Source organism: Haliotis rubra, unplaced genomic scaffold, assembly GCF_003918875.1.
Source record: "Haliotis rubra isolate DU_JTF1 unplaced genomic scaffold, ASM391887v1 Scf470, whole genome shotgun sequence".
In the NCBI taxonomy this organism is placed as follows: Eukaryota; Metazoa; Mollusca; class Gastropoda; order Lepetellida; family Haliotidae; genus Haliotis; species Haliotis rubra.
This window is the reverse complement of record NW_025767158.1, coordinates 620,690-646,398: the sequence shown is the minus strand read 5'-3', so window position 1 is coordinate 646,398 and position 25,709 is coordinate 620,690. Positions and strand designations below refer to the sequence as shown.

General features: G+C 40.6%; 2 protein-coding genes across 5 annotated transcripts in view; one reads left to right on the top strand and one right to left on the bottom strand.

The window, feature by feature from the left end:
* Positions 1-25,709, bottom strand: part of LOC124290678 — a 39,636-nt gene that overhangs the window by 2,904 nt on the left and 11,023 nt on the right. The window contains exon 1 of one of the 2 annotated variants that reach the window (XM_046727475.1): positions 7,022-7,106. The exons of the other annotated variant lie outside the window; for it this stretch is intronic. Coding sequence (XP_046583431.1) covers positions 7,022-7,073 — 52 coding nt within the window. The 5' untranslated portion in view covers positions 7,074-7,106. Of the gene's footprint in view, positions 1-7,021; positions 7,107-25,709 lie in introns of those variants that run through there. 2 annotated transcript variants of the gene reach the window in all.
* Positions 11,454-20,437, top strand: LOC124290677 (ribosome-recycling factor, mitochondrial-like). 3 transcript variants are annotated; one of them, XR_006901999.1, is made up of 8 exons: positions 11,454-11,530; positions 12,672-12,873; positions 13,575-13,736; positions 15,229-15,347; positions 16,708-16,799; positions 18,006-18,165; positions 18,772-19,246; positions 19,619-20,437. XR_006901999.1 is itself a non-coding variant. In XM_046727473.1 (7 exons), exons 2-7 carry the CDS (start codon positions 12,690-12,692, stop codon positions 18,850-18,852), a joined length of 798 nt encoding a protein of 265 aa, XP_046583429.1. In that variant the 5' UTR covers positions 11,454-11,530; positions 12,672-12,689; the 3' UTR covers positions 18,853-19,362. The 3 variants fall into 3 exon arrangements, 1 of the variants encoding a protein (XP_046583429.1); XR_006902000.1 differs by having other exon boundaries at positions 11,488-11,530; positions 12,686-12,873; XM_046727473.1 differs by lacking the exon at positions 19,619-20,437 and having other exon boundaries at positions 18,772-19,362.

Genomic DNA, 25,709 nt, shown 5'->3' with positions numbered 1-25,709 from the left:
ATTGTCTTGTACGTTTTTACTACTAATCACCACTTATAATTAAGCACCATTCTTTAATTGTATACCTCAGTGTGGGTGACCTCCTGGTATCAACATATACTGTTATAAACGTAGGGGAACCTGAACTTTCATTTGGATAGGACGTGTAAACATTAACAAACTTTTCAAAGACAGATATCTTAGGAACGCAAAGCCATTTTTCTTTATCACCACCCCTAAACACAACACATGGGATGCACGTGCACAACACAGTAGCCCCATACACGTGCATTCTTGATGTCCTTCTTGATTTTGACGGTTTTAAAGGAGGTCGATAAATCACTGTAGACCATTAATTTTGACAATCATCTTGCATCACACAGTTGTTAGTGTTTGTTTCTAGCCGGGTTTTTTAAATGAAAATCGTACACATGCAAATTTCACGGCACACACCAATCAGGAGGGAGGGTTTTGGCCTGACGGTGGTTGAGCGGGATTATTATTATTATATTGGTATTTATATAGCGCTATAGTCCATCCCAGGAAAGTGTGTTTCAAATGTCAATGTAGGCTGCAGGAGTGAAGAATGCGTGTACACAAACACCAGAACAAAACATGATCGTCTTAAGTCAAAATGCTGGAATTCAAATGTTAAGGTGCTGAACTTTGGCGATTATTTGGCAACTCAGTAGCCTTTTACCTGTGTAACTTTCACAAACAACAGTCAAAAAGACAACGAATTTTTTCACACATGGAGTTTACACATACGTGCGAGGCCGCCTTGATGTTCAGAAGGGCGGAAGGTTATACACGGCATAGTGTTAAAGCAAGGATGGCTTCTATTGGAATGGGGGCTGTGGGGTACCTTAGTGGTTAAAGCGTTCGCTCGTCACGCCGAAGACGGTTCGATTCCCCACATGGGTACAATGTGTGAAGCCCATTTCTGGTGTTCCCCGCCGTGATATTGCTGGGATATTGCTAAAAGCGGCGTAAAACCATACTCAGTCAGTCAGTCCATTAGAATGACTGTCTGAATGTTGTGTTGTGCCGCCATCAGGTATAGTGAAGTTAAAACAGGCTCAGACAAACAAACACGTCAGGATAGCACAAGGTACAACAAGGTGTTGAAGAAAACATTCAATAACCAATATCACATAAGTGTGAAAACCCTTTCTCTATTGTACCAGCCAAAAAAAGTAGGGGATATTGGATTTACAAGATTGATAAAATGCAAATGATGAAGCCAAGGAGGAAACAGATGATGAAGAGAAATTAAGGGAAAATGTGACAATTTATTCCATTCCTTTGGAATTGTTTCATCTGTATGGATATATTACTTTTTCTCATATGCATTGGCAGTGGCTAGTGGTATGCTCGCAAAATGGAAGATCCCTACTTTTTAATGGTATATTTTGGTTTAGATTTGTAGAGACAAGCACCCCCTCGTTACCGGGACATAGTTCTGTTGGTACTGGAGTGCGACGTGTATTCATAGCGCTGATACTGAGGGGATTGCACAGTGGTTTAAACATCGTTTTGTTGAGTTTCGTTTTAGTAATAAATCATTAATAATTATTGGGACAAGTCTTTTTAACTAAATACATTCTCAGTTACACATTGTTAACATTGGACAACAGGCAAATTGTAGCGCGATATTTTATTTTGATATTAAAAATATTTTTCAAATCCAAGTTAGGGAAGCACGTTGCCAAGCTTTGCTCGCTTTGCTCGCATATGGGAAGACTGGTTATTTTCTCTTTGTTGCGCAACCCTATTTGCGCTACAATTTGCTTGTGATTGGACATGACGTTGCATTGCTCTTTTGACTAGTTCCTTCTGTTCTTTATTTGATAATTGTTTATAGAAGATTTAATTGGGTGGGGGTGTTGTGGGAGGTGGTTTTGTGCACTGGCTTCCTATAACTTTGTGAGATCACCGGTAAGTCAAAGGGAAGGTAAACACACAGTTAGCACCGACTTCACAATTTCCAGATGGAAAGGTCTCTCTCTACCTTTACTCAGTATAAAAAGTCATCCTTTAAACTCTGGCGCTGCCTTTGTGAGACACAGGTTGAAAGTTTCACAAATTATGCAATTATGTTTGAAATCTGTGACGCTGTTTCCTGTTCTTGTCCTCATTGATATTGAATTTCTCACCTTAATATTTTGACCAACATACAGAAACTAATAGAATTGCACCCTTCTGTTATATTGTTACTTTGTGAAATTACTTTTTGATTTAGATGAGATAATAAGGTGTCAAATTCGCTGTGTAATGTTCCTGGATTGTCAGTTTAATAGCTTGGCGGTGGGGACAATTTAACAAACTATTTGGAATACCGGAAGTATTTTTAGCAAACAATAACGGCTTACTGAATGGGCACCACTTATCTCAATCGAGAAACGCTTTAGTCGAACTCCTAATGTCATTACTGATTATCAGTGACCAGTTTCTCTAAACAAACTTAAGTCTGAGTTTTGACGAAGTTTTTACTCAAATTTGAGAAAATGCATTACCCAGAATAAACTGAAATCGATATTAAACTCAAACATACTGGACAATTTGAGTTTGATGGATAGATTAATAAGTTGTTTGGGCTTTTCTATTTTAAAAATGAAGTTGAGTTTAATATTCAGCTGTTTCAAATTGTCAAACTCAGTTTGAAATTTGAGTAAAAAGTTAAGTTTGTTTCGAGAAATCGGGGCCTGTTTTAATTGTTTTCACACATATTTCGCCAGATAGATGTGTTCAGGAGATAAATGAGACCAACTCATCTCTAACGCGGATGTTGTATATTTTACAAATAAATCTGCAACTCTCAGTACAGGCTAGTTACATTGAAAGTAAACAGCCCGTCAAGCTTATTGAGAGTAAGAGCATTACCACAGTACAAGAGACGGCACATCGCCCACTGATATTTACACACTGACGAGTCCCTCCTAATTGCCTAAGAATCTACTAAACAACTGAGAACGGATGCCACTTGTTTACTTTCATGTGATCCAAGGGCTGCTTTTTAGGAATAAATAAATACTGTGTTTGAGGGGAAGATATTTGAAATACTGTTTGAGTCACAAAACAGAAAAGAAAGGTTTGACATATTCGTGTTAGGGTACATAATGTATTTCCCTGGGCAGGGAAGGGTCACGCATAACGTCGACGTCGACACGTGACATTTAACGTGCACCCAGCTAGGCGTGTGAAGTCAAGAGAGGGCCCGCAAATGGGATGGGGACAACAACGGTGAATGAGTGAATATCGTTTTACGACGCTTAAGCAATATTGCAGCTATATTGCGGGTTTCCCGTGGTTGACCCGTGAAGGTCCGGGTTAGAATTGATCTTAAGTAACCCATGCTTGTCGTAAGAGGCGACTAACGGGATCGGGTGGTCAGGCTTGCTGACCTGGTTGACATATGTCATCGTATCCCAAATGCGTAGATCGATGTTCATGATGTTGATCACTGGATTGTCTGGTCCAGACTCGATTATTTACAGACCGCCACCATATAGCTTGAATATTGCTATGTGCGGCGTAAAACTAAACTCACTCACTCACTTTCACGTGGTTAATCGAATCCGGGTTTTCGGTGTGACGAGCAAACGCCTTACCACTTGGCTATGCGAGTGCCAATACAACATTGCACGCACTAATCCACACATACACATACGCACACGCACGCACGCACACACACACACATATGTACACCCTTTTGGCATCCAGCATATCAGGGGCGGTGGGGTAGCCTAGTAGTTAAAGAGTTCGCTCGTCACGCCTAAGATGTGGGTTCGATTCCCCACATGAGTACAATGTGTGAAGCCCAATTCTGGTGTCCCCGGCCGAAATATTGCTGGAATATTGCTAAAAGCAGCATACAAATACTGGGCATACAGAGTACGAGAAGGTGCTTGACACACTTAAACAGACTAAAACACTGGGTCTAGAGGGGGTGTACTTGTCAAATATAACGAATTAAGTGACTAAATGGTGTATTTGCCAAAACAATGAAACATATATTTGCGAACGATTTATTTCACGGCAAAACATAAGCTGATGCCAGACTTTTGTCACAGGGCCTCGTTGATAGGTATTTGATACTAATATCGATTAATTTCAGTACGACCTTATTCTACCTTGTGTTTGGGAAGTATTCAATACTGAGTGTTCACACAGAGGTTCCAAATGGCAACAGCCATCTCGAATTGTAGGTTATTATATTCGGAGGGGCGGTGGGGTAGCCTAGTGGTTAAAGCGTTGGCTCGTCACGCCGAAGACCCGGGTTCGAATCCCTACATGGGTACAATGTGTGAAGCCCATTTCTGGTGTCCCCCGCTGTGATGTTGCTGGAATATTGCTACAAGCGGCGTAAAACCAAACTCAGGCAGTCAGTCAGTATTATATTCGGATCGAGAGTCCCTGAAAGACATTCAACACATAATAATATATGACCATATTAATGTTATCAGTTAGGCTTCCCAATACAAACAGCGGGCGAGTGAGCGACAGTCCAGCTGTATGACGGTGGCCGCGAAATGCTTGTGTTGATTGAGTGAGGGTTGTTTTATGCCGCTTTAAAATTATTCCCCAAGTCTCACGGTGGGGGACACCAGGATGTTTTAACCATGGCGAACGCTATATATAACCACTTAGCTACTCCGCCAGGTATAACCTTATAAACAAAGACACAAAGAACTACCACATATATTGTAACCATACAATGTCTTAGACAATAACGCAATTCTCCCGACTATTTGATGAGTGGAGATGTCATATTATAGGGTCATACCATCGGTATTGGAAAACTCATCTTCTAATCTTAGTGAGTCCTCGTTATAACATAATATAACGAACTATACGAACCAGAACGACAATGGTGCCTTATAATGGAGACATACGTTACCCACTGAGAGGCCACTGGACTTCATGTTAATCTGGGACAAATGTAACTGTTTAGAACGTCTGTAAACCTGAGACAAATGTTGCCCATTTAATATCTTGGCATATTATGGGCAGATTGATGGACTGAGACTACTTTGAACAGGTTTATTTCGCTGGGTACGTTTGGATACTTATAAACCTTTCCCATACTTGGTTAAATGTTACCCATTGACAACTTTCTGATACATGTGCACTCTGCGCCCCTTGTCCAAAAAAATGCGTCCTGGGGCGGTTGAGACCATAACGATTGATCACAGCCTTCAAAACTGGGCTGGGTTGACAATACCAGGGACGGGCGGTGTGCCACTGGCACCTCACAGCTGCGTTGATCACCAGGATTAGTGTCCAACCGCAGCATCCAGAAAGGGAGATATGATTGCTTGGCTTGACAAACATGCCATCGAACATCCATCAAAATCAACAAAAGTGAGGTGAGGTGAGGTGAGGTGAGGTGAGGTGAGGTGAGGTGAATTTGGGTTTAACGTCGTTCTCGATAATGTTTCGCTCATATGACGACGTGCATGCGTGTGTATGTGTATGTGCGGCTGCTTGTACTAGCCCAGACTTAAGCTGGCTTTATAGTGCTAGCCCACTGAGATACCATGCCGCAGTGAAGCATGAATACCCCACTCAGACACATTATACTGACTCCGAGCCGACCAGTCCTTGTTGTACCCATTAATGCCGAGCGCCAGGCAGGGACCAACAAGTACCATATTTTAACTTCTTTTGGTATGACGCGGTCGGGGATCGAACCCGCGACCTTTCCGCTCTCCGGGCGGACGCTCTAACCACTACACCACGGAGGCGGTCAACAAAAGTAGAATTGTACATGATTATTCTTACCAAAAAACAACCACCTGTTTATCAAATTGACAATCTGCTTAAACAATATGGTCATGAAGTTGTACGTCTCCCACCCTATCACTGTGACTTAAATCCGATAGAACTGGTATGGGGCCACCTTAAAAAACAAGTTGCACAGAAGAACAAATCGTTTAAGTTAGCCCACGTAAAACGTATTGTGATAGACGAAATTTGTTACGTCCCAGCAGATTTGTGGCAAAATTGTGCAGATCACGTTTTGCAAGTAGAAGAACTATATTGGCAAAATGAGCGTTTGCAAACAGAAATGGTCACACCATTGATCATAGGTTTGGACTCAGAATCTGACTCTGACCTTCAAGTCGGGGCTTCTGGCACATCTGAATTTGAATCTGAACATTGATGTGTTCTCATAATATGGCAAGTCTTCACCTTCTCGCCTTTGTAATATTATTTGTTTGATAATCATATTAATTACTTGCCTTTACCTTTCAATACGACCGCCTCCGTGGTGTAGTGGTTAGAGCGTCCGCCCAGAGAGCGGAAGGTCGCGGGTTCGATCCCCGACCGCGTCATACCAAAAAGACGTTAAAATATGGTACTTGTTGGTCCCTGCCTGGCGCTGGGCATTAATGGGTACAACAAGGACTGGTCGGCTCGGAGTCAGTATAATGTGTCTGAGTGGGGTATTCATGCTTCACTATAAAACCAGCTTAAGCCTGGGCTAGTACAAGCAGCCGCACATACACATACACATGCATGCACGTCGTCATATGATCGAAATATTCTCAAGCACGACGTAAAACCCAATTTCACCTCACCTCACCTTTCAATACAAATGAATAATTAAATAAATCTGTCTGAAATGAAATATAGTTTGGTGATACGGTCCCTTCTCACATGTCCATACACAATCACGATGTTACCCAACCTGCACGTGTCACACACATTGCCACATTGTTGATAGCTATTCCAGTACTTGCCAGTACTCCCTCGTGAAAATGTTGTCGTTGTCAGAAACTTTATATGATAGTTTCTTAAATAAAATCTTTTATAGTGGATATAAACGTTAGCAATTCAACACCCAATTAGGTCGTCAGATATCATTATTAGCCGAGTGAATAAAAGTTGGATACCTTTTGTTGTTTAAACGCAACTTGCAAAAAACCGTGCTCCAAAAGTTAGGTTGACGGACTATATGTATGAAATCTTCAGCGTCTGTGCCTAAAACGTTTTGTTCTGAGGCATCACTGATACATACTGAATGCGTGTTACCTACCTGAGAGGATGCAGGCCAATAGCACACAGGTGAGAAGGCCAGCTGGAGCCATGATCAAAGAAAGCTGAGTTGAGTTTACCTGTGCCCTCACCTTATATGCTCTTTATTCGTCTGACGTCAGAGTTACCTGTAAGTATTTACCTACAACTCCGCACATCACTGCACGCGCACCGTCGCTGCAGGGAATTGTGAGGTCAATGAAATCGGTGGCCAGTCCAATATCTTGACACCTATAAAATCTCATGTACACTTCACAGAACTCAAAGCAAACAAAAAGTTATCGGCGGATTTCAGCGGGAGATTTTGAAACATTCGAAAGTAAATACCATCTAAAAACTACTATAAAACATAATTTGAAACGCACTTTTTCATTCTGATGAAGGAAACCAATTATTCAGTGGAGCGTTATAAAACAGAACCATGCAAAAATATAAAAAATGGTTAAGGTATATTTGATTCCATGTTCAAATGTGTATATTTTCACTTAATCTTCATTCATTGTACATGTTTCTTTTATTCACCGTTACCGTATATGTTATTGATTTGTTTCAAAGTTCATCTGGGAATAGCGGCATACACCGTTGAATGCACCAATGGTGCTTGTTAGAAAACACAATCCTGTCACAACCACTGTCACTTTATCTGTCTGGTGAACGACGCTCTGAAAGAATTGGGGGCTGTGGGGTAGCCTAGTGGTTAAAGCGTTCGCTCGTCACGCCGAGGCCCCGAATATAAATAGAGAAGGTTTTATCTTTATTTCAAGATTGCATTATGACAATAATATGTTAAACTTACACAATGTAGTTTTCCGAACTATACCATGGGGCATAAAAGGTAAAAAGGTGGTGAAAATGATGAATGGATCACTGAACATTAGTGACGACACCAGGTGTTCGCGAAAAGGGTAAGCATATCCTGTTTACCGACGGTACCCGTCACAGACACCGCTAGCACACAACAAAGTGTTACACAGACACTTCTATGAATGCACATCAGCCATGTCTGTAAGTGCCTTCCTTGTATACGTAAAGGATAAACACGACTCCGAGGTTTTGGTAGCAAATGTGAACCCGTCTTGTGAGGAACACATGATTAATTCATACTCACAAACAATCTCATTCTTCACAGCGACCCTTCGTAGCCTAGTGGATAAAACCGCCAAGCTATATAGAGCGAAGGGTTGCGGGTTCGAAACCAGTTATCGCCACTATATATTGGAAGTATTCAATAATGTGATATTTTACGATCAGTGATAGCAAGACAAAGTTGCATCAATCATAGACTCGATTATGAAATGGTCGAAATTTAACCTGATATGAGGTTTCGAAACGTGTTTTTCAAAACCTAGGTCTAGAAATGATCAGTGCAAAGTCACAGCAGAGGTCTACCTGATTCTGGAAGGAACCTACTCTACTACAGACAAAATCAGAGATAGGTTTTATAATCAAGGTTGAGTGATACACATGTTATCTAGAACAACGTACACATCTTCCCGGACAAGGAGAGGGTTCATTGTGTCAAAATGGCCGTGTGTTATGAGCGGAGACATTCCATCTAACACAACAAGAATAACACAATAAATAAAAACCCACATCATGTCCCTATGTACAAAACCTTAAAAGTGCAACTTTGGTAGTCTTATCAATTTTCGCACATGGAATCTTTATTTATTTCAGTTTTTGTATTCTTTTCGAGTTTCTCGATGCTTCGATGATGCAAAACAGACCATAAAAATATATAAAATATCTATTTCACGTCGGTTATGGGGTAGACACGTACAACTTTGCTCCTAAGAGCTTTCTTCCGTCATAACATAAACCAATAACACGGACGGATGTGTGTACAGGAAATATAAGGTTATAATACAAAGTGACAGGGACCTTCCGACCTATAGCTAGGAGTGGAGCTAACAGGGAAGATTACTTACTGTGTTTGTAGGCTGAACAGTTGCATACAAGGCCCTCCAATTCTGAGGCAGTCTGCAGGAACGTTTGTACGTCTCTGCTCTACGGATCAAACTCGCCAGGGTCGAGACAGACTGACTGACTGACTGACTCACTGACTCACTCTTTACCAAAACACGGGTTCGATTACCCACCGTGATATTGCTTCAATGTTGTTAAAAGCGGCGTAAAACCAAACTCACTCACTTTTACAAAAACAAGCAGGAATGTTTACCCGAAATTATATACAGTTTCCCCTTTTCAGATACGATGAAAAATGTCTTTAAGCTGCCAGATGAAGAGGATGAACTTTTCCAATCTAATTGCCAGTTTGTTTACGCATCACAATCCCGGGTCATGTCAAACGAAAGGTGTCTGCGCGAAGCATCTTTTAAGTTTTAGGCATTCGCGGGACGAGGGATTGCAGTGCACGTGGAAGATTATGCTGACCTGCCTTAGGTGACATGAAAACTGAACCTTAATAGGCCCTCACCGTATCCAACACTTGATCCTCGAAAACATGTTCATAAAATTTATTAAAGTTGTGTGCATCACATAGGAGATGGCGAAGGCAGGGCTATAGGCTTATATTTGTGAGCTGGCGGTTTAATGTATAGATCCGATAAGAGAAGACGTCCTTTATTGGCGACGTAACGAGAGAGAGAGTGCAAAGGAGCAGTGAGAGTTGTCAGCCATGTACTGACGAGAGAGTGCATGTCACACCATCCACCTGTCTGTGTCAGTATACAGGTAATTTGATACTGTTAACTCGTACATATGCTTAGACGTTTTTGAACATATGGTGTAATGAAACGATTAAGTTTGTCATCAATACTAGATTCAGGCAGTAAACCACACGCCATCCACCTGTCCGTGGCAATGAATTTCAATGTTATGAACATAACGTAGTGTTAATGTTAGAGTATACTGATTTAATAAACTGTAAATTAAACCTCTCACACTCTCTCTCGGTTCGATTCTCCACATGGGTACAATGTGTGAAGCCCAATTCTGGTGTCCCCGCCGTAATATTGCTTGAATAATGTTAAAGCTGACTAAAACCCAACTCTCTCTTAAACAACGTCTGGCGGGGATTCCCTCCGTCCCTCCCTCCCCTTCTCTCTCTCTTTCCCACCCTCTCTCTTTTTTTCTCTCTCACTCTTTTTTTGTCTCACCCTCTCTCGCTCTCTGTCTCTCTGTTTTACTCTCTTCTCTCTCTCATCAGAGGTATACGCATAGCTACGCGTTTGGTTTTAAATTAAAAAATTAGAGCTGTTATAATTTCTTTATATACCTCTGATGTTCCAACACAGTTTGTCTATCTCTATTCCACCATAACCGCGTTATTAAGATTTAGAAAAATACATATTGTGTTGGAAAATCAGAGGTACATAACGTGATTATATACCTCTGAATGGCTTTAATTAACCAATCACAATCCAGTATTTACTGAAGTCATGGTAGAATGTCCCATTGCTCAGTTATTGATATTTCCTCGCCTTTTGTGAATACTACAACTTTCGTCTTACTTGATCTGACAAATCCTGTTCAGAGCAATACTCACTGAGTACATCAATCTTTTTCTGTATAAATATGTCAAAGTCAGTAAAAATCGAGACATCGTCGGCAAACAGCAGTAAATTAAAACCAATCCGTGAATCATACTTGGCATTCTGAAAGCAAATTTTGTGTAGACATTAAATTTTAAAACGAATCCCTAGTACCGTCGTGAATATTTTATGCACAGAATATACAAAAGTAACACCCAAAACTGGATTTTAAAATGTCCCATCCCAGTTGCGTAGATCGATGCTCATGCTGTTCATCACTGGATTGTATGAGTGCGGCGTAAAACTAAACTCACGCACTGACTCAATATTTTTCATGTAGCTTTGCTGGGTAATACGTTTAGTGGGATTATGTTTGTGTCTTGATAAACCAAGGATACCCATGGTATTGTTATTGAAGTCTTGGCGTAAATTTCTATATAATACCTCAAAACGTAATCAAAATAATGCCATGAAAGGTGACTCAACCAAATAGCCATACTAACTAACCTCATTTTCGGAGGGCTTTTAAAGAAAGTTAACTTTGTTAGGCTGTAGATGATACCCCAAAACAGGGACTTATTAACAAAATGCAATGCTTTGAAATGTTTTTATGCGCCTGATGTATTCTGAGTTTATTCGACTTCACAGTGAGGATTGTGAAAGAGGCACATGACAGTGGAGGGGTAGGCCCTTAAAACGAGACGACGCTGGCAAGTAAATGTCAAATTGTGAAATAAAAGTCTGTTATCAGAGACCATTTAATAAATTTATTATTTATTGTATGGTCTTTGCTTTCATGAATACACAATGCTACAAATGTAACGCATGTTATATGTATGTTATAGAACATGCTTTTTACTTACAGTTTGACCCCCTCAAACAGCATATAACATGGCAGTATTTGAAACGCGGTATGCCTTCTATTCGGATGACAGAGTTGTCGGCCTTTTCGCCTTGACGGCGTGTACTTGCATTTTACGAGACATCCTAAACACATTTGAACTCAATTAAACTGAGTAAGTGCAGAGTGATATTGGAATGTTTTAATTACCAACATGCCATGTAGGTTCTATGTTTGTGTTTACCCGATTGCAATTCTTACCTAAACCGTTATCAGAATATATGCTCGCAAATCACAGAATCTTGTTGCGGTCATAGGGTCAACGGCTCGACTGGTGTTGCCTTCAACAGTCGGAATGCTAATTCAATTTTTTTATGTTATCTCAAAATACATGTGTGCTAAAATCGTGTCTTATCGTCTGACTGGGACTGGTGTAGGATAACGCGAACCTGGTGAAATACAGGGAGTAGATCAGATTAAACTTTAAAGAATTGGACGAAGCTCCTGTAAAATGTTCTGTTGCTGTCACATGGTCACATGTAGTCTGTCTCACAGTCCCTGAACCACATTTTTTGCCCTACTGCCTAGGCCTCCCTGCAATGTAGTCTGTCTCACAGTCCCTGAACCACATTATTTTCCCCTACTGCCAAGCCCTGCAATGTAGTCTGTCTCACAGTCCCTGAACCACATTATTTTCCCTACTGCCCAGCCCTCCCTGCAATGTAGTCTGTCTCACAGTCCCTGAACCACATTATTTTCCCTAATTCAATGCTAAAGCCCTAAATAAAGCAAGTCTAGATTTCCCCAGGTTCAGGGTCGGAATATCTTGTCTCCCTGGGGCTCCTTTTCAATTTAAATGGGCTTGTTTGTTACTGTTGAACTTATATATATTCAGAGACTAAGCATTAGTCTAGGTCACATGCACAGCACAAACTTTGTGATTGATCATGAATGTTGTCGTCAATTTGAATTCATTTTATGAAGTAAGACACTTAAATCACAGTGTCTCGGTTTGATGCAGAAGAAATGCTCAATGTGATCCACCTCTCGCACATTAAAAACCCACAAGTACAAGTATGGTAATGTCAAATGTAGAAACATAATCTAAGCAGACCAGGATATACATCAATTATCATGGGCCCAGGGGATGCACCTCGGGGATGCAACTCTGCCCAGGAAATTCCAGGACTGGGCCACCCGTGACCCCTGTAACTTCATGAACATGTATTAAAACAAAGAACAATGATTAATTGTGGATCAGCTTTGACCAATATGTGTTGAACAATCTCATTAAATTTCTCATTAAATGATTTCAGACTGTACATGACAGGGAGATGTCCCTGGTGCGCACTGTGTTGTTGTGCCCACGGCTGGTGAGGATGGTGAAGGTGCAGACAGTGCAGTGCTGTCTGCAGATGTGCAGACAGTCACCCCGTATGTTGCATCCAGACCTGCACACTCCCCAGGGATCATGGCTGCTGACCCGCTCTTATGCTAAGAAGGGAAAGAAAGACAAAGGTAATGGCAGTGATCCAGATGAGATGCAGGTGAAGAATTGGGAAGTAGTGGTGTTCCAATTAATTGAAATAATCGAATATTGATAGCAGTGACCAAACGACCAAGTTATCGATCACATTTTCTCATAATCGAACATAAATGATTTTGGAACTACTATTTTAGTGTTTAAAATACTTGACAATGGAACATATCTTAGAAGTTGTCAGGGCCTGAAAGCGTGTTTAATTCTTAGAAAACTCACTTCACTAACTGAAAAGTCATGACTTCAGGAAGTTTATGTTCATGATATATTAGTCATCACTTTAAAATAGCAAGTTGCATCATGTTATACATATCTGCAATAACAACCTGGATAGGAAAATCTGAAAAATGACGCTAACCAATTTTTTTCGATGATTGTTCGTTGGTAATGAAGCAATCATCAATTGTGAGATTTCAACCAATTCCCAACACTAGTGGGTAGTTGCAAACAGTTAATAAACTAACCATGGCTTGATTGACACTGCACACTCAAGATGTAGCCCTAAACTCGTAATGGTGGAAACGAACACTTGTAATGTACCTGTGTACTCAATGGTTAATCCTAAACACTTAATATGGTAACTAGCACTTGGTTGTGGTGTGTTCACACATTACCTGTACCCTTCAGTTGCTAAATGGTGTGCATAAGAGGAATGTTTCACCCATGTGGTTTGTTTCAGGGGGAGGTAAAGGGAAGGGAGGCAGTGGGAGGAAGATTTCATTGACAGCAGAGGATATGGAAGGTATACTTGACATCACAGCTGTTGATGCAGAGATGCAGCATGCTCTCGATGACCTCAAGCAACAGTACATCCATCAGTTGTCCCTCCGTACATCCCCAGGTAAATGTCCCTCTGTATATCACCAGGTAAATGTCCCACTGTACATCACAGGCCCTCGTGTCTTTGCGAGGATTTAAAGATTTTAAGAAAAATATAAAAATTTGAGATGACCCCCGACTCGAAATGCTTCACAGTATAATACAATACGACAAGGCCGGACACTTCGGTGTACCCCACCCGCCTGCTTTGTCGATCGCTACGCTACTATCACATACAATCGATTAAAACTTATTATAAACATAATTATGGATGATTGGCCTATCGATCACCACTCACGACACCTACCAATTCTGTATTATTGTTTCTGCAAGTCGATTGAAACCCGATTTTGACTCTCAACTAAACGATCTTGACACAAATGGATGACGATGTGTCCGCACAAAACGGGTGTGTGGTAGAAGCAAGCCCTCTGGTTGGTTGATGCTTGTTAAGGTGACATTTACAACTGATGCTTTCTTTTGAGAAGCCATTGCTCGAAAAATATTCATACATTAAGCAGTCAATGAAAGGAAAAAAATCCCGCGAATTTATAAAGAATGTGCAGATTTGGAAGCATTGACCAATCAGAGGGCTTGATTTGACCACACACCCCTTTTTGTGTGGGCATATCGTCATCCATTTGTGTCAAGATCGTTTAGTTGAGGGTCAAAATCGGGTTTCAGTCAACTTGCAGAAATAATAATAAAGAATTGGTAGGTGTCATGAGTGTGTGATCAATAGGCCAATCATCCATAATTATGTTTTCATTAAATTTTAATCGATTGTATGTGATGGTAGCGTAGCGATCGGCAAAGCAGGCCGAAGTGTCCGGCCTTGTCATAATGTATTATACTGTGAAGCATTTTGAGTCGGGGATCATCTCAAAATTTATAATTTTTTTCTTAAAATCTTTAATCTTCCCAAAGACATGAGGACCTGTGCTGTACATCACAAAGTAAATATCTTTCTGCACATCACATGCAGGTAAATGTCCCTCAGTATATCACCAGGTACATTTCCCTGTGTATATTGCCAGGTAAATGTCCCTGTGTATATCGTCAGGTAAATGTCCCTGTGTATATTGCCAGGTAAATGTCTGTACATGGACAAGTAAATATCCCACTATACATCACCAGGTAAATGTCCCTCCATATATCACCTCATTTTCTGGAGTAAATGTCCCTCTCTATATTGCCAGGTAAGTGTTGCACCATATATCACCTCATTTTCTGGAGTAAATGCCCCGCTCTATATTGCCAGGTAAATGTTGCACCACATATCACCTCATTTTCTGGAGTAAATGTCCCTCTCTGTATTGCCAGGTAAATGTTGCACCATATATCACCTCATTTTCTGGAGTAAATGTCCCTCTCTATATTGCCAGGTATATGTCCCTCTGTATACACACCATGTAATTGTTCATCCATACTTGGTCAACACACTGGCAACACTTACTGTCTGTTCAAGGGACATAATTCAGATTTGAACATACAACATTTGTTATTTCTGCCAGGTGTGTTTCACAACTTGATGGTGTCGACAACTGATGGGCGTTTCCCTCTGATGCAGCTTGGTCAGATTGTACAGAAGTCTCCCCAGCTGCTCATCATCAACCTTGCTGCATCCTCTCAGGTAAGTCAGCAACCTTGTTGTTATAGAGTAACAAGGTGTTTTTTCATATTTGGATCCAGTTATGACCTTTCACCAGAATATCCGGGTTAGAATTCTTGCCATAAGAGGCGACTAACGGGATCGGGTGATCAGACTCGGCTGACTTCGTTGACACATATCATCATATCCAAAATGCGTAGATTGATGCTCATGCTGCTGATCATTGGATTGTCTGGTCCAGACTTGATTATTTACAGACCGACACTATAGAGCAGGGCCTATATTTTCGAAGCTCCCTTAGCGCTAAGATAGTCGTAAGTGCCATACATTAACATTAACTTACGACTATCTTTGCGCTAAGAGAGCAGGGCCTATATTTTCGAAGCTCTCTTAGCGCTAAGATAGTCGTAAGTGCCATACATTAACATTAACTTACGACTATCTTTGCGCTAAGAGAGCTTCGAAAATATAGGCCCTGGAATTTTGCTGAGAGTGCATTAAACAACAAACAAAGAAAAACAAACAAACAAAATACCTGGCATCTCCCGTAAGTGAAATAAGGTTAATTATCTATCAGCATTATGCCAGCAATGTGGAAGTGGAACAAACAATACTAATCCCTGTTGATCATGTGTTACGTCATTCTCTTCCCACAGAGGTTACTTGTCATATCTTCCTACGAACCTCTGTTCTAATACGGCCATATTTCCCGGTTCTTGTAAAATCCCCTAGCGGCAAAAGATCGCAACACGAATTCTCTCCCTTCTTTCTATCCAATCAGAACACGTGTTACATCGACTTGACTAATACAAGCAAATGTGGGGCCACAAATATGCCCCATCTGCCGGGGACTTGTGTTGATATTACACACAGGACGTTTAATGGCTAGCTTGTCTGTTGTCAACGAGGGCGATGGAGACGCCACTGATCCGCCATAACATGACTGGGTTCTGTCTAGAAGAAACGTTTGCGCATCTCGCAGGGGAAGAGGTTTAGTTTTTTCGAAGCATATGGAAATTACCGAGGCCTTGCGAATGATCACTTTTGAAACAACGTCGCTGATTGCACAACTAAATCTGATTGCCTCCAATCACTAGTCTTGAACGCTCACACCATGAAAGGCCGTATTAGAACAGAGGTTACGTAGGAAGATATGACAGGAGTAACCTCTGTGGGAAGAGAATGGTGTTACGTCAGTTTTGACATTTCTAAAATCTCAAGGTTAAAAAACATAGCAAAGTAGTCTTTCATGTAAATGATCCAAGGAAAGATTTAAATGACCTGGTCAGAACTGTCACAGGTGGTTTTATTCCACCTTTGGCTGTGCTATGAAGCTTGTCAAAGGTGGATGGAAATGTGCTCAACTAGCTCTCCCTTGCAGCACCTGCCAGCAGTAAAGATGGCCATCGAACAGTCTGGGATGAATGTGAACCCAACACAAGACGGAACAACCCTCATTGTCCCCCTGCCAAAGTAAGCTGACTCCTGTCTGTCTGCCCCTGTATATGGCTGTGTATTTTAGTGCTATGGGGACTGAGTGTTTGTTTGTTATTTCATTGCAATCAGCAACATTCCAAATCTATAATGGTTGACTGTTTATAATCAAGTTTGGACTAGACGATCCAGGAACAACAATCCATGCTGTCATGTTACTTTGACAATTAAACCTGTCCCCCAGATCCATTTAGTTGCCTTAACAAGCAGATACTTCTGGGGGTCAGTTGTTACCTGGAATCCACACTTGTAAAGATTCAGGTTAGAATTGGTCTTCAGTAACCCATGCTTGTCGTAAGAGGCGACTAACGAGATCGGGTGGTCAGGTTTGCTGACTTAGTTGACACATGTCATCGTATCCCAATTGTATAGATTGATGCTCATGCTGTTGATCACTGGATTGTGTGGTCCAGGTTTGACTATTTACAGACTGCTGACATATAGCTGGAATATTGCTGAGTGAGGCATTAAACAACAAACAAAGAAAAACACACAAACAAAATACCTGTCATCTCCCGTCAGTGAAATAAGGTTCATCATCTATCAGCATTATGCCAGCAATGTGGAAGTGGTGGCCGAGTAGGTAATATGTTCATCTGTCACACCAAACACCTGGGTTTGATTCCTCACATGACCCCTATAAACCATGCATGACTGAGGGTAATTATGATTGCATGTCAGTATTTATTTATGTGAGATAGTTCAGTTAATTTTGACAGATGTTTCTGGATTCAGAAGGGGAGATGAGGATACAGCCCTGTTACCTATAACAAATATGATGTACAATTTTTCAATATCAGTGTTAAATTTTAATCTATAAGGCAACCTTGATTGTTGTCAATTATCAAAATCTTCTTGTAAGTTGGAAAGGGATGACTCTGAAATCAAAATTTGGGTGTTTCAAGAATTCACTTAAATAGTGCATTAATTTAGGGGTGTAAATGTAAATACAAATGAGCACATTTGACAATATGACTTCAGTATCTTTGTTCAGTTCTATTTTCAGCCAATCAGGAGGCAGCAGTGAGCATGACCAAAATATTTAACCACAAAACAACAGTTACCTGGTTAGCCAATCAAATGCCACATAATTACTTGCATTATATTTAATTTCATGAAAGTAAATAGAAAATCAAATTTTGAAAATTTGCACATAAATATGTGATATCTGTCTTGTCTTTTCAGGGTAACAACAGAACATCGTGAAAGTTTGGCGAAGAATGCAAAGGTCTTGTGTAACAAGTTGAAGGACAGATTACGAGACATCCATGCTAAGCATGCAAAGAAGGTCAAGGCCAATAAGGAAGGTCACCCTGAGGATCTTATACGAGACGTGCAGGACCTGGTGAGTGATGGTCCAAGCAGCAAGGGGTCAGCTGTAGTGTGGTGTGGGGCCGTTTATGTGGGGGTGGGGCTGTGGGGTGAGAATGTTGGTCTGGGGTTGGGATTGTTGCAGTATGTGTTGGAGATGTTGGTGTGGGGGTGTTGAGGTTGGGTTTTGGGGTGTCACTGAAGATGTTGGTGTGTAATGGGGGTGTTATGTTTATGTTGGAGGTTGGAGCTTGACGGAATATTGGGTCTGATTGAAAATGATGGGTGGATTAGGTTGGGGATGCTAGTTTATGTGGATGTGGTGGGGATGTGGGTGTGTGGGTGTGCAGATGTTGGTGTGTGAGTAAAAATGTTGTGTGGGTGGAATGTCAGTGGGTGTGGGTGGGTGTTGTATGTAGAGGGGAGAAGATGTTGCTGAGTTGTAGTATCTTTATGCAGGTGTATGAAGATTGGGGAGTTGTGTGAAGGTGTTAATATCCTTACAGCTATTCCAGGTGTTGGAATGTGTCTGATGTCCAGAGTGTCTGGGATGTGGAATAGTGTCTGTACAGCTTTATTCCAGGTGTGAATTGTCTGAATAGTTTCCTGGAATAGTGTCTGACGTACAGCTTTATTCCAGGTGTTGGAGACAATGAGGAGATACAGTAGCCAGGCTGAGGAGCTCCTGCAGGCCAAAACAAAGGACCTTCTCGGGAAATGAAAACTCTGTGGTTTTAGGAACACCCAGGAAAACCTAACAAACATTAATCCATGGCCAGTTTTAAGGTGTCAATACTGGCATTTTCCTTACAAGCTGTCTACACTAAGTGACACTTGGTGAAGTATGAGAACACTTGACAAACACTTAGTAAACAATTGGTGAACACCAAGAAATCAGTGGTTACCTGGTTTATTACCACATGAACTCTGGTTTGTGAATACCTGGTGATTGTCTTATAGAACACCCTGGAACACATTGTCAGGGGCCCTGTTACAGAATATCATCATAGGCGAGGGCTGTCATGCATCATATACTGTAACATTGACTTACATCAGTCTTAGTTCCATTATCACTTTAGGCAATATGTGTGAATTGTATATGTTACTGTTAACAAGTATCTGGGTGAGGTGAGGTGAAATTGGGTTTTACGTCGTGCTTGAGAATATTTCGCTCATATGACGACGTGCATGCGTGTGTATGTGTATGTGCGGCTGCTTGTCCTAGCCCAGACTTAAGCTGGTTTTATAGTGCTAGCCCACTGAGATACCATGCCGCAGTGAAGCATGAATACCCCACTCAGACACATTATACTGACTCTGAGCCGACCAGTCCTTGTTGTACCCATTAATGCGAGCGCCAGGCAGGGACCAACAAGTACCATATTTTAACGTCTTTTGGTTTGACGCGGTCGGGGATCGAACCCACGACCTTCCGCTCTCCGGGCGGACGCTCTAACCACTACACCACGGAGGCGGTCGTTAACAAGTATCTAACGAATGCAGGATGTGTTTTTGAATTGGTCACTCAGGGATTTAACTAGACCTGTTTAGAGGCTGACATTCAGCCCTAGCTAGGAACAAGTGTCAGTAAGTATACCCATATTGGAGTTAATAAGTTCCCAATTCATCTGTTATAGAGGTTACTGAGACTGGCTGTCTGTCACAGAGATCATTAATCGTTAAAAAATTATTGATCGATTAATAATAAATATGGAAGAATTAGCCTTCAGCCAAAATGAAAAAATCAATATCAGCTTATTTTACATCACCGGTGTGTGGTGACACATTTATGAATCGTTTACTAACAACAGCAGCATTCTGAACATTATTTAGAAGTACCACATAAATAAAAACATAACTTGTGTGTGGTTTTTTATAACTTAAGAATTTAGTGATGACACAATTTTCATATGAATAATCATCAATAATTCTTCTATTGATGATATTTCCGATTATCAATCTTTTCATACAGTAATGTGGATGTTACTGTTATGGCTGTCTGTGATGTTTATTTCACCAAGGTCCATACTGGATCACTCACTATTTCAGCAAGGATGAAGAATCTGTAATATTTAGTTCAACATTATGGCATTGATTGGATGTTTCAATACTTTTGAATTCACACAATTAAGAACAATTTAAGAATAAATATAAAAATTAATACGATCACAATATTTCCCAATATGCCTGCCAAGAGAAGTTAGTGAATCATATTTCATCCTTGTCACTGTGTGACATAGAAGGGTGACATGTATGTTACAGTCTGTATGTGACATGGTAAACCAATAAACACTTGTGTACAGTTTTGTTTACCTATTTGTTGTTGATGGTAAAATGTGTTTCAGGACAAGATAGCTGACATCTGTTTGTGCATGCATGATGACATTTTAAACATTTTTTCAGCTATAAGACATGTGTCCAACCAGTCCCTAGATGATAACACATTTGGGAAACATACACACATTGGAATGATACAAGGCATTGGAAATATGTGCTTGAATCTGCAAGCTTTGTGCCTTTGATCATGGGGATCTAGTCTGTCTCACAGTCCATGAACCACATTAATTTCCCTACTGCCAAGCCCTCTCTGCAATGCTAAAGCCCTAAATAAAGCAAGTCTAGATGTCCTCAGGTTCTGAATCTCTGCCTTTTCTAACTTGTTTGATCAGAGACTAAGCCTTAGTCTAATAGGGCTCCTGAAGGAGGTGATACATATTTTGATATTTCCTGTGTGTACACATATTTCTGTTTCAAACCCTGTGGCTTCTGCTCGGGATGGGTGGGTCCTTCAAGTGCATCATGAGTGTAATTGCCTTCTAAGAGTGAGTGAGTGAGTATAGTTTTACACTGCACTCAGCAATATTCCAGCTATATGGCTGCCGTCTGTATATAATCGAGTCTGGACCAGACAATCCAGTGATCAACAGCATGAGCATCGATTTGCGCAATTGGGAACCGATGACGTGTGTCAACCAAGTCAGTGATCCTGACCACCCGATCCCGTTAGTCGCCTCTTAGGACAAGCATGGGTTACTGAAGGTTCATTCTAACCCGGACCTTCACCGGTGCCTTCTAAGATGTTGGTTTGAGACTTGCTGATGGTATGTCATCTCAGCTTTAAGGCAGGCAGGGCGGTGGGGTAGCCTAGTGGTTAAAGCATTAGCTCGTCACGCTGAAGACCCGGTTCGATTCCCCGCTTGGGTACAATGTGTGAAGCCCATTTCTGGTGTCCCTCGCCGTGATATTGCTGGAATATTGATAAAAGCCCTGTAACACTAAACTCACTCACTTTAAGGCAGGTACACTGATTATTCCATAAACCACTCAATGGAACTCTGGGTTAGAACTGGTTCCAAGAAACCAAGGCTGTTGAGTTTCCGGGGCATAGATCATTTACACTAGAATATATATTATCTATGAAAGAAGAACTCCAGTCGTAACGGAAGTATTCATCACATCCTACACAACTGAATAAATGCCTGAACACATTTCATGCTAACTATCAATATCACGTCCTGGTAACACAGCTTTCTATTTCCTTGCGAACAGACCAAATTTGAATACAATATTGACAAACATTATGGATAACAACTTTTATGACGTGAGTGTGAGTTGAACACAGAATGTCCAACTCAAGCCGATGACGTAGCCTTGGTGAGTTCCTGTACCAGTAATCTCAGCTCCCTCCTGAGAATTGCAGAAAACTACAGTAGGTTGTGGCGCTTCACATTCTCCTCTAGTAAGACTGAGCGCGTTACAGTTGGGGCTAGCAGAAAATGTAAAGTTGTTGCTGACGACCTCTCCTTATATGGGGGTCCACTACCAACAGTTAACCAAGTCAAACATGTCGGCATTATACTCTCTGACAGGTTTAATTCAATAGAAAGAACACTAGACGCATGTACTAAGATCAGATCCTATGCTTACACAATGTCAAGGAAAGGATTGAATCCATCTCTGGTGTCTCCCATTGTCTGTCTGAAACTGATCCAGAAAGTCGCTCTACCAAAGTGTCTTTTCGGTAGTGAGCTGTGGAACTCTCTCAGTCAGACTGAGATACTTAGGAGATAAACCTACTGTGTTGGAAAATCAGAGGTATATAACGAAATTATAATAGCTCTAAATTTCATTTTAGATTTTCCAACACAGTAGGTTCCATTCTACCATGACCATTTTATGAACAATTTCAGGTGGAACTCTTTCTTTGGTTATGAGTGAATACGTGAAGCGGCCTCGCATTCCAATCTCAAGTGGCATCGCCCGAAACGGGGTGATTGGTGGCAGACTGTCAATAACTAACAAACTCCAGATTCAGTAATAACAAATCACAGTTTGTTTTTTCAATGCATTAATCATCGATCATTAAGTGATAAGTTGGAAAACATATATCAAATAAGTTTAAAAAGCTTGGTTCACATTTGAAAATTCCACCGTAGACCCTTTCCCCACCAGAATAATGGCAGCAACCTCATGGCCTTGACCTTTTCTCGGAAGTCATTGTTTACATTTACGTGCAAATTTGGAAAGATGCGACAGGAGAGCCTCTGACAGTTTGAGCAAGGTTAACCTGATTGTATGACTGAGATAGTCTTTGATATCTAATTACTGGTACTGGTACAAAATTTAAGAGTAGAGGCGCTTTTGCTGTAACGAGAAGTCCGTGTTGTACCGAATTTAGATACTGTTGAATTTTGCGCCCTGTCAACTTGACGATTTCACGCACCTCTACGTCTGCGTGCGACAGCTGTGGTGACCCTTACACACTCATGTGTGTACTTTGTGCTCAAATTCGATTCTACGGATATTATTTTTTACATTTTGGAAAGTGTTTTGTGACCTAGTGGCTTCAAAGTGTAGTGAATTCAAATTGAATCGGATTCGCTGGCATGCTCGCGAGGCTGTTGACAAAGAGCCAGATTTGTGGTGATATTTCCGAAAGGATGGAACAGGACATGAGGGTGTACCTCTGGCATAAACACGGTAAGGTAATTAATTATACTTTAATAGACTACTTTAGATCAAGCATTGAATGGATAAGAGGGATCATGACTAAGCTAAATAACTTTTTCAACGATATTATACTTTTAGAAAAAAAATATGTTGGGCTAAACAGTACGGTTTGCAGATTCTGTAATTACTACCGCTAAATTTGAAACAGTACAAATTTCAAAATATCATTTTGTTTGAACTGATAACCCAACTATTTATTTATGTAGACGGAAGGGATTCAAATTTCTTCGGCGTTCGATGTTAATGCATCCTCCGTTACCGGAACAAGATCAGTGGCGGTATCGTTGACGAAAGCTGATAATAAATTTAACACGGAAATTATGTAGCAGTCTATTGCTGGATCTATTCTGACATAACATAGAATCAACGTAAACATATTTGTTCTTGCTGATTTTTTATTCGGAAAGCAGACGATGTTTTGATTTTGTTCGACTGAATATTTGTTTCTATGCTTTCGAAGAACTTTGGTATGTATAAACACCTATTGCTGTGATTTACGCAAGTAGTGAGTCAAGCCCGTCATCGCTAAATCCATCTTTAAAGACATATGTGTAATTTCCGACAGCAAAATCGCCGTAATTTATCGATGCATCGGTAGGTTGTTTGGTGTCCGCCAAAAATAGTGCATTACCGTAAACCATGTATAATTGCGCACGGAAAATCAGAGACCAGTATAACGTGATTATATACCTCTGAATGACTTTAATTAACCAATCACAATCCAGTGTTTACTGAAGTCATGGTAGAATTAGGAGATAAACCTACTGTGTTGGAAAATCAGAGGTATATAACGAAATTATAATAGCTCTAAATTTCATTTAAAACCGAACGCGTAGCGTGAGGTTTTAAATGAACAATTTAGAGCTATTATAATTTCGTTATATACCTCTGATTTTCCAACACAGTAGGTTTATCTCCATTCTACCATGACAATTTTATGAACAATTTCAGGTGGAGCTCTTTCTTTGGTTACGAGTCAATACGTGAAGCGGCCTCGCATTCCAATCTCAAGTGGCATCGCCCGAAACGGGGTGATTGGTGGCAAACCGTCAATGACTAACAAACTCCAGATTCAGTAATAACAAATCACGTTTTGTTTTTTCAATGCATCAATCACCAATCATTAACTGATAAGTTGGAAAACATATATCAAATAAGTTTAAAAAGCTTGGTTCACATTTGAAAATTCCACCGTAGACCCTTTCCCCACCAGAATAATGGCAGCAACCTCATGGCCTTGACCTTTTCTCGGAAGTCATTGTTTACATTTGTAAACGTGCAAATTTGGAAAGATGCGACAGGAGAGCCTCTGACAGTTTGAGCAAGGTTAACCTGATTGTATGACTGAGATAATCTTTGATATCTAACTACTGGTACTGGTACAAAATTTAAGAGTAGAGGCGCTTTTGCTGTAACGAGAAGTCCGTGTTGTACCGAATTTAGATACTGTTGAATTTTGCGCCCTGTCAACTTGACGATTTCACGCACCTCTACGTCTGCGTGCGACAGCTGTGGTGACCCTTACACACTCATGTGTGTACTTTGTGCTCAAATTCGATTCTACGGATATTATTTTTTACATTTTGGAAAGTGTTTTGTGACCTAGTGGCTTCAAAGTGTAGTGAATTCAAATTGAATCGGATTCGCTGGCATGCTCGCGAGGCTGTTGACAAAGAGCCAGATTTGTGGTGATATTTCCGAAAGGATGGAACAGGACATAAGGGTGTACCTCTGGCATAAACACGGTAAGGTAATTAATTATACTTTAATAGACTACTTTAGATCAAGCATTGAATGGATAAGAGGGATCATGACTAAGCTAAATAACTTTTTCAACGATATTATACTTTTAGAAAAAAATATGTTGGGCTAAACAAACAGTACAGATTTTGCAGATTCTGTAATTACTACCGCTAAATTTGAAACAGTACAAATTTCAAAATATCATTTTGTTTGAACTGATAACCCAACTATTTATTTATGTAGACGGAAGGGATTCAAATTTCTTCGGCGTTCGATGTTAATGCATCCTCCGTTACCGGAACAAGATCAGTGGCGGTATCGTTGACGAAAGCTGATAATAAATTTAACACGGAAATTATGTAGCAGTCTATTGCTGGATCTATTCTGACATAACATAGAATCAACGTAAACATATTTGTTCTTGCTGATTTTTTATTCGGAAAGCAGACGATGTTTTGATTTTGTTCGACTGAATATTTGTTTCTATGCTTTCGAAGAACTTTGGTATGTATAAACACCTATTGCTGTGATTTACGCAAGTAGTGAGTCAAGCCCGTCATCGCTAAATCCATCTTTAAAGACATATGTGTAATTTCCGACAGCAAAATCGCCGTAATTTATCGATGCATCGGTAGGTTGTTTGGTGTCCGCCAAAAATAGTGCATTACCGTAAACCATGTATAATTGCGCACGGAAAATCAGAGACCAGTATAACGTGATTATATACCTCTGAATGACTTTAATTAACCAATCACAATCCAGTGTTTACTGAAGTCATGGTAGAATTATGCTTGAACGTTCCTACAGGCATGTCATAAAGACGAT